The 11829-nt window shown below is 42.8% G+C and overlaps 1 protein-coding gene across 1 annotated transcript in view; it reads left to right on the plus strand.

Moving 5' to 3' along the window:
* The window catches only part of GAS2L3 (growth arrest specific 2 like 3), a 26524-nt gene extending 15381 nt beyond the window's left edge, over window positions 1-11143 (plus strand). The window contains exons 6-9 of the mRNA XM_015424814.1: window positions 3583-3646; window positions 4754-4892; window positions 7417-7524; window positions 7963-11143. Of these exons, the coding sequence (XP_015280300.1) occupies window positions 3583-3646; window positions 4754-4892; window positions 7417-7524; window positions 7963-9324 (1673 nt within the window). The 3' untranslated portion in view covers window positions 9325-11143. The remainder of the gene's footprint in view (window positions 1-3582; window positions 3647-4753; window positions 4893-7416; window positions 7525-7962) is intronic.
* Window positions 11144-11829: the final 686 nt, after the last annotated feature.

Consider the following 11829-nt stretch of genomic DNA (forward strand, 5'->3'; position numbering starts at 1 on the left):
GCGAGGTGAAGGGGGGGTGGGTGGTGGTTGCAAGCCAGCAAAAATACCAAGTGTTCAGTAGAACCTGTGCATGTACATAGTGCTCAGAGAAGATGCCCACATCCTCCACTGTTTCCAACGGAGGGGGAAAAGAAAGCATTTAAGGGAAGGCACTGGGTTTTGTTGGGCATTAGTACATTGCACTGGTACTGCTCGGCACTCTGTACATGCACTGACTGTGCTGGGCTTGCAAAACCCCTTGCTTGGATTTGTTGAGCTGTCATTGCTACAGTGGCACTGGTTCTGCAAAAATGCCCCCCCCCCCTTTCAGTTTCTACTGCAGAGACTGTCTGGTTTGATATCAGTCCCTGCTTTTTTTTTCTGTCCCCCCCCCCCTCCATTGGAAATAATGGAGGATAGGGGCACCTTCTTTGGGGGCCCATAGAACTGGACCCCTGACCTAATCTTTTTGAAACTTGGGGGGTCCTTTGAGTAGAGGCCCCAGAAGCTATGCTGAAAATGTGGTGCCTCCACCTAAAAAACAGCCACTCAGACCCCCACATATCCCCCAGATATATTCCTCCTTATTGACTATAATGGTCCTCATAGGCTATAATAAAGCCAAAGGCATTTAACGGTGTCATGGTCCCTTTAAACGCATTTGTGAAGCTGCAGCCTCACCTAGAATGGTGTTTAAAGGGTGTGCATTCTTGATAAATGCCATTTAACTGCAGCTGTCCTGTTTTACGAGATAATCCCCCTCTATATCCAGCTGAAAGAATAGCCGATAAATACCAATAAGGCATTTTCTGGCTATTTTTTTGACTCAGATAGAACTGAATGCATTAGATGTGCCACCATATATTACTTAGATGTAACAACTGGTCTGGTTAATGCTTGCATGTGCTGATTGTAGCAGACTTTCAAAACCTGAGCTGAGAGGTGACGAATTGCAATGTTTAAACTTCTTGGACCATTCACTATGGCACTGAATGTGTGTGCATGCACACAAATACTAGCAAGACATAGATGGGAGCTTTGGATCCCAGCTCTGCTAAGAAAGACGAAGGCTCAGGATGAGACTCAGCTGCTTCAGACCTGAAAGCCAATGGGTAACACTTAGAATGTAGATCATGTCTTGAGACAAAAAGAAGTTATCTGGAGCAAAAGGGATAGTTATATGATTTTCTGTACTTGTTCGTACCTGTGAAATTTCCCACTTGATCCAGGTCAAATGTTTCCATAGCACCTTTAGAGTGCTTCTTGCTCTGGCTCTCTGGGGCATGCTCTATCAAATAGGAAGCAGCTTTGAGTGTTTTTAGCATAAATGGTCCATTATGATATACTAGGAGGAAGGCCCATTGTAGGCAGGAATGCCACAGGCGCTAGCATGGGTGGACGGGCGTGGCCCCTTCCCTGGCAGCACGAGTCCCCCTCCCGCAAAGACAGGCAGGGTCCCTCCACCAGCTGGCACGCAGGGAGCTTGAGGAAGCCAGCGCAGACAGGGAAGGGGAGACGGCCAGGTCTGAGAAGAAAGGGGACGGGTGTCAACTGCCTCCCCTTCCAGCGGCGCGCTCGGCCTCACATGGCTGCGAGGAAGTCGGGGCCGAGAAGGAAGGGGAGGGGGTTTAAAGCACCTCCCCTTCCAGCGGCTCCCCCCCCCCCCCCCCGCGGCTCAGGCACGCTGGCAGGCCAGCAAGGGCGGCAGAGGGAAAGCTGGTGGAGGCCGAACGGTCTCCCCGAAGAACTGCCCCCTGCGTCCCCAGGCCAGGCCGTGGCGGCCCCGGGAAGCACGGCATGGCCTCCCCCCCATCCTGAGGTGAGGCAGGGCACGCTGCCAGGGTGGCGAGGACAGGGGCACCACCCCAGCAGAAGTGCCCACGGTGTCCCTGAGTCAGGGTGCAGCAGCACAGGGAAGTGCTGCGCGGCCATCCCCTTCTCTCCCCGCCAACCGGTTGCCGCCGGCGCCATCAGTCGGACCCGTCCCCAGTTCGCAAGGGTCTGGCCAGCCTTGTCCCTCCCTCCCCCCCAGCCAATGGGACGCCAGGAGTCCTGAATGGCAGCTGGTGGCCCAATGGCTGAGGGAGCGCATCTTTCCTCACCACCCCATAGGCTAAGGGCCACCCCAAAACACAATTATTATAAGGAGAGATGCTGTTTTTATTGGTGTCAAACTCTGTTGATAATGAAGGGCGATGGATATGAAGGACGCAATAGTTACTATGGTATGTTAAAACCCATGCTTGACTGCCTAATAGTTTTCCATGCTCTTGGGAACAGTTCTTGTACAATTTTTTTTCTTGTTGAGTTCTTGAGTAAACTGTGTCTAGTGCATGGACCACTGACATCTGTATAGAATGTGCCACACCTTTCAGGAATTGGACGCACCCAATGGACATTTTCTGTATAACATGTTTGAAGAGCATGGCAGCTAAGCTAGACAGTCAAGTAAGGCCTCTGGGCTTGTAGTGGCAGCAACTTATTAGCCATTAACATTTTGCATCAGAAACATGAATTGTGGGTTTTTTTTCTAACTAGGTAGTTATGAAAACAGTCAAACACATTTAGAGCTAACTCCTTCAGCTGCATTCACATTGTCAAAGTAATAGATTTTGCATGGGTTTTGCCTCTGGAGGAGCGGACTCCTTGCTTCCAGTTTTCAGGCTGGACTTGAAACCAGCACCTGCCAGACTCATGAAATCTCTGACTGCACATTAAGACAAGTCATTCACAATTGTGTCTGCTAATTAAGGCTTTAATATTGCCTGTCTTTTTAAAATGATCCACACCCATATATTCCCAACCTTGAATGAAAAATATTTCTTAAACAATTGTGAAATGTTTGCACTTGTTGAGACACAGCTTTTACTGTTTGCAGTACAAGGTTGTTCTTTAAACTAGGACTGATTATACAGTTCAGTTCGCAGCCATTGATTTGCACTTCAAACAATTGGCAGTAACTACTATTCTATACATTCACTTTTGTTGAATTCCAGTATCTTTAGATGAAACAGACACATTCCAAGCTGCTTATTTTTATTCATTTTCCCCTGTCAAATATTTTTCATTAGTACAATCTATAGATGTGCTAGGCAAGGTGACTGCTTCAATTTCTGTCTAGTAAATGGAATTGGCAAAATTTATCATTAGAATCCCCCTCCCCCCAAGGAATCTGTCACCAAGCTTGCTCAGTGTTGCAACTTACACATAGCTCAAAGTATTTAGAAAGCTACAGATTACTTATAGTAGCAGACTTTGTGTCAGAAGTATATGCTTTGTATATCCTTGGCAGAGTGTTTAATTAGAGAGACTAAATTTCTCCTAGCCTGGATTTGATAATTTTTGGATGGGGAAATAAAGCAGTGTTGTGTTGAAGTGGGAAATTACCAGGGTTGGACATAAGCTTTTAAGATTTTTCTACTGACAGGGAGCGTGGCAACTGTTGATGTATACTACACCCTCCTCCCTTACCATTTTCCTATCTTTTCTTGTTTTTTAAGTTCTCTCAGTTGTTGCTATTTTTTACCTGCAACTGGCTTTTATTAAACATAAGTTAACTGCTCATGATAACAGCAAACCATTGACACTTTATTTTTCTCACAGTCCTGCATAAGGATCCAAGACAGGTATACCTCTGTCTATTAGAAATTGGTCGCATTGTATCAAGGTATGTACTTAATATAGTTCTCTGGCTAGACAATTTGAATGCATTGGGTGTAGTCAATGTATTTCCCAAGTTTTCATCAGGGATTCAGGCCCCATGTAAGAAATCCCAGTTCAGGAAATTAAACCCACCAGACTAGGGATAGGCACGAATGTAAAAAAAATCAGTTTGGGGTGGCCCCTGAACCAAACTCCAAACTGAGCCAAAAGATCCCCACCCAAACTGAGCCAGTCCGGCAAGTTCAGTTCCCTTTTCTCCCACCGGTGGCTTGTTGCATCCAGGAGAAACGGGCAGATCACCCAGGAAGGGTTAAATGGCTGGCGGCCATTTAACCCGTTCATTTTGCTGCCCCCGGTTCAAAGTGAGGGGGGAGGCGAAAATGACCAGTGAAATGTTTTGCAACAATTTTAACCTAATAGCAGGGTGGGTGCACCCTGTCAGCTGTTAAGTTGAAATGGCTGCTAGCCATTTAAATCTAACAGCTCACCTGTGGACCCTATGCTGTTCAACTGTTAGATTGAAATGGCCCCGAACAGCCAAACCAAATAAAAGTCTGGGAAATGTTCATGGAAGGCACCTTCCCCAAACATGTTTGGGGGCTCGAGCCAGCCCAAGTTCGTGCCAAATTTTGGCTCGGGAGCTGGTTTGTGCCCATCCTTACACCAGACCATAAATCAGTATGATGAGCCCAGTAAAAACCAACAGGGAATGAAGTAATTGTAATGAATTGAGAACCAAAAATAAAAAAATAGGACACAGGCTTTTGAAATTTGGTCATAGGTTTTGAAAGTTTCTCATAATTCCAAGTTGCTGTTTGATGCCCAACAGAAGGGGCATCACCAGTGGCATCAGTCTGTGGGTCAGTATCTGCAGCTGGCCAATGTACATACTGAGATCCCTCATCTACAGTATACTGATACACAAGTCAAGAAGTCCTGGCAAAGACTTTTTCTCAATGGCTGAAAACTGGCTGTGCAGGTTACTTAACCCATGATCTGCCCGTAGGCCTTTCATGAAACAGGATGGTATGCTAGATGGGCTGCTGGTCTGTTCCGGCAGGACTACTCTTATGTTCGTACTTTGTTCATACCTTCTTTCCTTTTCCCTTAGATATGGAGTGGAACCACCTGTATTAGTAAAACTGGAGAAAGAAATTGAATTGGAAGAGACTCTGCTAATGTCTTCTGATCCTGTAGCTTCTGTCATCACCCCCAAATCATGTTGTCAGCATGGAGAGTTACATGAAGCAGTAAGCATCACATATATTTTGTTTTATGAAGACTCTGAAAGATTATTTCATTTATATCAACTGGAAATTTGTTCACTGAATTATCTACCTATTACATGCTCCTCCACTGAAGTGAATAAGCAAATATGCTTATATATTCATGTTAGAGATCAATTGAAGCACATGTACACACACACATTATTTACAGTCCACCTTTCTCGCTGAGACACAAGGTGGATTACACAATGTAAATCAATGCAATCAATAGATGAGATATAAAAAAAGCAATGAAATAGGACTGGGATTGCAAAAACCCGAAACAAAGCAGAAATCTGAACAAAGCACAATATTAAACATGACACGTTAAACAGCCAGTAAATGGTATTACTTAAATGCACTGGGAACAAGATAAATGCATACAGCAACAGATTTAGTGTTCTACTCTTAAGAAACAGCTTCAAAGTTTATTAGTTCTGTTTGGTTATCGGACCATTAATATGTTGTTATCCAATAATCTCACTTTACTAATAATCTAGTTGTGCAACACCACAGAATTATTCCTAAATAGGCTTCAGTCATGTGCACTGCTAGATCCTTAGATCTTTTTGAACTTAATACTTTTCCTAAGATTTGAGTCATAATGTCCCAACTGTGTGTGTTACATGCTGTCAGGTCGCTTATGGCAAACCAATGAACAGTTGTTCTACAAAACATCCTACCATTAACAGACTTACTCAGCTCTTGCAAACTAAGTCCTAGGGTTGCCAGCCTCCAGGTGGGGACTGGAGATCTCCCACTTTTATAACGAATCTCCAGCTGACAGAGATCAGCTCCCCTGGAGAAAATGGCTGCTTTGAAGGGTGGACTCTGTGGCACTGTGCCATGCTGAGGCCCCTCCCCTCCCAAAACCCCTCCCTCTCCTGGACCCACCCCCAAAGTCTCCAGGTATTTTCCAACCCAGACTTGGCAACCCTACTGAGTCCCATGGCTTTTTTTACTGAGTCAATCCATCTCATGTTGGGTTGTCTTTTCCTACTGCCTTCATCTTTTCTTAGCATTATGGTCTTTTCCAGTGACTCTTGTCTTCTCATAATGTGATCAAAGTATGATAGCCTCAGTTTAGTCATTTTAGTTCTAGGGAGAGTTCAAGTTTGATTTGATTTAGAACCCACTTATTTGTGTTTGGCAGTCTACAATATTCATAAAACTCTCCTCTAACACATTTCAAAGGAATCAACTTTCTTCCTTTCAGCTTCTTCATTGTCCAACTAATTATCAAGGAAAAGTAAATTAAAATGCAGAAAGAGAAAAATGAAATGCTCTTATGTGAACTATACAGTAGTTACTAAAAATCATTGAATGAGCTTTTTAAGGATGTGGTGTTAGCGGTCAGACCCCTCCTCCCACAGAGGGGCAGTTTCTAGCTTATAGATGCAGAAACACTCTTCTTAAAATAAAACCCCCAAAATCATAAGTGCAGGACACTGCCTGGCTGGAAATGAAACAAAATTGATGCTAGTCAGGAACAAGCTTGGGCAAGTATTTTGGAAGATGAGTCAGAGTGACGGACTGTCTACTGTCTCCTCCGTACCCCGGAGGGATGCACAGTTTAGGACAATGGGTCTCCCAAAACCTATTGAGTCACCCTTGGACTAATCCCATTCAAGTCCAACCTTGCTTCCTCTGCACCCATTTACCCTAATTAAGTGACAGTTAAGCAACGCTTAGTTAAGAAGATAAGAAAATCCAATGTTGGATCAGGCCAATGGCCCATCTAGTCCAACACTCTGTCACACAGTGGCCAAAAATACCAGGTGCCATCAGGAGGTCCAGCAGTGGGGCCAGGACACTAAAAGCCCTCCCACTATTCACCTAATCCATTAGCCCTTCCTGCAGGGTACTTGTAGGGTCATCAAACCTCTCACTCATCATTGTCCACCTCAGAAAAGCCCATTAAGTTATTTTCTGGCAAATGCGTTATACCCACCAGAGTATATAGCCCTGTATCAGAAGCACTCTACTTCCCAACAGCATGTATGTGTGCCTTGGATTCTCCACATACACCCCCAGTTTGCTGGGCTGTCTTCTCCTCACGAAACACTGGACCTTTCCTTGAGACTGGTAGTTATGATCCTTCCCTAAGATCTTTCTCTCCTCTCCTCCCTCTTAGCTAGCTCTGTATGTGTTTTCTGTTTGTATAAGTATGTTTTTGCTCATTTCTATTTTTTAAAATAAAAACTTTTCCTGTTGAACATCTGCCTGGTTTATTTCAAGAGTTCTCATAAGGCCAAAATCCCCATAAACATAGCTGGAGAATCCCAGTTACCCCCTCTTGTCCTGTCTCCTTAAAGCTAATTCCCCCAACTAATTAGGAGACTGCCTATTTGGGTAACTCGGGATTCCTGATGCAGAAGGAAAGGAAAATCATGTTGAAATGAACATTACTTTGCTTTCTGTGAAATAATTTTTATAGAAAAATAGGAAATCCATCTTTGAGTTTTTGTTTTAAAAACAATGCAGTAACACACAATCTTCTACAATGCAGGTTAAGCACATTGCTGAAGATCCTCCTTGCAGTTGCTCTCATAGATTTTCAATTGAGTATTTATCTGAAGGACGCTATAGATTGGGAGACAGAATACTCTTCATTCGAGTAAGTGCAGTTTCTCAAAATGTTTGGCTTTGTCGTGTTCAGTGCCCCTGCAAGAGTTGTTAAGACACACTTAATTTCATTCATGCATACATCATCCTGGTGACCTTGTCCTCCCAAGCTCTTCACTGAATGGGAGGAATGTTCCTGTTTCCTGCTGGTAGGCGAAGCTTCAGCATAACTGATCTGCATCAGTAATTGTTAGCTGCTTATACCTGTTCTCCGCTGCCTACATAGGATGTGTGATGCGGTCTTCAGGGCCAGAGTGGGATATCTGTGTAACTTTGGGGGGAAGTTGGCTGAAGATGGCTGAAGAAACATATCATAAGATCCCAGGAAAAGCAGCATCTGAGGGTTTTATAATCACCAAAATATATTGGTTATAAATTGTAGCACTTAAGCAAATATTCTACTATCCTTTTCTCTCCCTTTCCCTGCTAGATGCTACATGGCAAGCACGTGATGGTACGTGTCGGTGGAGGCTGGGATACTCTTCAAGGTTTCCTTCTTAAATACGACCCTTGCCGAGTGCTGCAGTTTGCAACATTGGAACAAAAAATTTTAGCATTTCAAAAAGGTGTGTCTAGTGAGATGGTTCCTGATTCATCTGCCAGAACCCCACAACCACCTCTCATGAATCCCATATCAGCTGTTGATACATATAAGAAGCAAAATTCAAAGCCCTCTACTGCTTCAGTTCCAAAGAACTCTCATGTACCTCATAGGAAGCAGGCAGTAGCTAAGTCTTCCTCAAAAGCAACAGCGCACACACCTTCTTCAACCAAAGTGGCATTGGCCAATCCCCAGTCAAAAGGGCCTTCAGTAAATAACAGCCAGCCATCTTCTAAGTCTTCCACTGTTACTTTAAAAAAATCACCATATCCTGCTCATAAATCTGCATGTATTTCAAAATGTGTGCAACCTACAAATAAATGTTCTTCATCTGCCTTACTAAAAACTGCTACGGCTTCTTCAGAATTGCTTCCGAAACATATTTTGTCATCAGTCAAACCTGCTCATTTCCACAATTCTCCAGCCATATCTCACCCAGTTCTTTCTTGTTCAGCAAGTAAACTTTCTGGGCTTCCTGGGACAACTAAAAAAGTGACCTCCAAACAAGACTGTGTTCCATCTAACAGCAAAGCTGGGCAAAGTGCCAAACCTAAGCCACCTCTTGAGAAACATGCAGCGCCAACTAAGAGAAATCTTCGTGTCCCTAGCCCAGCATGCTCTCAACACTCTTCTGCAAAATCTGCTTCTAAACCTACCTCTCCAACTTTACCATCACAAAGAGGCATGCTAGAAACTAACCAAGCCAAAAACATCAGAACTGCTGCTAGTCCCAAACAACTAGGTTCAGCCTCCTCACTTATGGCAGATAAATCATCACAGTCAACATCTGCTATAAAAACAAGAGGTAAAACTGTATCTTCACTTGTGAGCAGCCAGTCTTCAGCCAATGGAAAGGTTCAAAGTAACAGAGCAAGACCTCATGTAGGATCTGACACCTCAAAATGTCCTGGGCGTACTCCGCTGTCGGTTGTGCGTCTTCCCCAGACATCAACCATAGCTGAGACCGGGAAGAAGACAATGCAGGCTGCCACCAATAATCAGTCGTCATTTAAAGCCTCCCAGAAGAGTAATAAAATCCATGATCCAGCTAATAAGAATCCTCCTTTAAAAGCAAAGGCCCCAACTGCAACTGTTAAAGGAACGCCTGGTGGTTTAAAAGGTACTACTTTGAAGACTAAACAAGATGATAATTATTTTGTCATGACTGGGAATAAGAAACCCAGGAAGTAAAATAACAGGTCATGCCTGTTCTTCCTGTAGCTGCTTTGTTCAAGTGAATACAGGTGTTAAATAACAACATGGTAACTGAAATGGTGATATTTTTTTTGTAATGATACAGTTCGAGATGGGTCAGCCGCCACTTTTAAAGGGAGCTAAAAACATTTTCCAGACCTTTATACCATTGTCTTCCCTAAGGCAGTAGTATATTGAATCTTCACAGGTCATTTTTGGTTGCATTATATACAACTAAGGCCATTTTTCATGTTTCATGCTTGATGTGATAAAATCATCACAAGATGGCATAGTTAGCATTTTAGTATGGTAAATATTATTAGTTCCACATGCTGATACCTGATAAGTACCATGTCGGTGGAAATTTTGAGAATAGCAAACTTCTGTGTTAGCAAATACAAAGTGTTGCCATTTAGCATTTACCCCTAGTATTTACAGATATAAGAGTCGGGTGATTTTTGAGAAATGACCTTAAAACTCAAAAGGGAATTTGAAAATTGCGCCTTACTCTATTATTTATTGCCAATTGGCTAGAAATATACAATCTGGATTAGAAACAGGTAAGGTGGTGGGATCAGGCTGATCACCCAAGAATATGTATTATATCTGATGTTACTTTTTTATTTTTGTAATGTTAAAGTCCAATTAAGCTTTCAGTACCACCAGATCACTTTGGAAATCTTCGCCTTAAACAGGATTAACCCCAGCAGTGCCTTAGCAACATGATGTGCACTTTCAGTTTCTAATCACGGGATGCTGTTATTATTATTACCTTGATCCAGGTGTATGTTTGGCTTCCTAATATGATCCAGGTGTATGGTTTGGCTTCAAGCCATGCTGAGATCTACTGCATTTAAGCAAATGGAACTAGACATGTTGTACAAAACCAGTTTAATAAAAACTGATTGTGTGTGATTCTTCATTTCAGACAGAGATTATACTGCCGCAGTGCTTGATAGATTGCATGCTTGCATCGCAGTAGCCAAACTACTCTTAAAAATAAAGTAATATTCCCTCTATAATATTCTGAGAAATATGCTAATGTCTGCAAAATAAGAGAGCTTCCTTCAAAACTCGCTTACATTTATGAGCACAATGTAAATGCCTTTCAAATATGCTGCCTCTATTATTTTTATATGTGTACATTGTGTTATAATGTTCACTTTTCAATGCATTCCTTGCCGCATTAATATTTTCACTACAAGCACAACCTCCGGTATCAAGCTAACTGTACACTGAAAAGTTGCTGGGTCTGGGGTCTGGTTCTTCCCTGCAGGAGAATGGAGTAACAGAGAACAGAAGTGGTTGAATGGACTGTACCACTTCAGAATGCAGGTGTGGAGTCACATTTTGTGGAATGCTTTAGTTTTAACCCTCTGCAAACAAAAAACCATCACAGCAAACAAAGTGAGGGAGTAGAAGCTTTCTTCCTGTTGTGCTAGTTTTCCATTTGCATGGAGTTTTTCTTGTGAAGGTTCATTGAAAGACAGACTTTACAATCTTAAGTGGTCTGATCCATTTCTCCCATCTCCTTGCAAGCAAGGAAAAAATTCCTCTTTGCTGCCAAAAATCATAAATTGATCAATACTGTTGACTAAACCTGAAGTATTCACATTCATGATTTCTCAAAGCTGCTCTACTTGCACTTTCAAAAGTTACCTAGACCTGACTAGTTGTGCTAGAATGTGGACAGAGCCACACATTTGAATGCATCTTGAGATGCAGTGCAAATAGAATCTGCAGTCCAATGTCTATTTTACCAATTCACAACAAATTTACACCCAGCATTTGCAGTTCAGCAAGTGATTCGGGCAGAAGCCTGTCTTTGTTGGGTCCAGACAACTAGTTTCATAAGAGGCTTTGGTTAGGATACAAAATAACTTGTAGCTAGCTGAAACTATCATTTATTCATTTGGAAACTGCAGTGAAGAGATATCCACAAATCAGAATCATGTCTAGAATGACAACAATTCAGTCCTGTACTTTGTGTCAGTTATTTATGGATTTGAAAATAGCACTTTTGTAGCCTATGAGAGATGGAACTACTATGCTGATACAAAAGACTACTGTTGCATTTGGATATTTAATTGAGACTTGAGAATGCAGGTCTTTAAAGCTGCTTAGTTCACAGGATTGTCTGTCCTGGTGTCTCTTAGTGAACTCCTCTATAGACATTACTCCACTTTTTAAAAAATTGTGGAAAAATCTTATGAATTACTATAAAGATTTATTTATGGGATTTGATGTGTTTTGTAACTTGCTGTGCATGAAACATAGGTGGTGGTCACGCGCACGAGATAACGTGGGGGGAAGAGAGGCTATTTCCCCCGGAGGAATTTGACCCGCAGTTGCATGATCACACAATCGTTTGAAGCTACGGGGGCATGCTGCCACTGTGATCAGATGCAACAAGCGGGTGAGTCGGGGGGGGGGAGAGTTGGCCGTTAGTTCCCAATGTGCTTAAATGGGGAATCGATGAATCGCCTCTCAGCACTGAGGGCT

The sequence above is a fragment of the Gekko japonicus genome, unplaced genomic scaffold (assembly GCF_001447785.1).
Source record: "Gekko japonicus isolate JY-2015 unplaced genomic scaffold, Gekko_japonicus_V1.1 scaffold968, whole genome shotgun sequence".
In the NCBI taxonomy this organism is placed as follows: Eukaryota; Metazoa; Chordata; class Lepidosauria; order Squamata; family Gekkonidae; genus Gekko; species Gekko japonicus.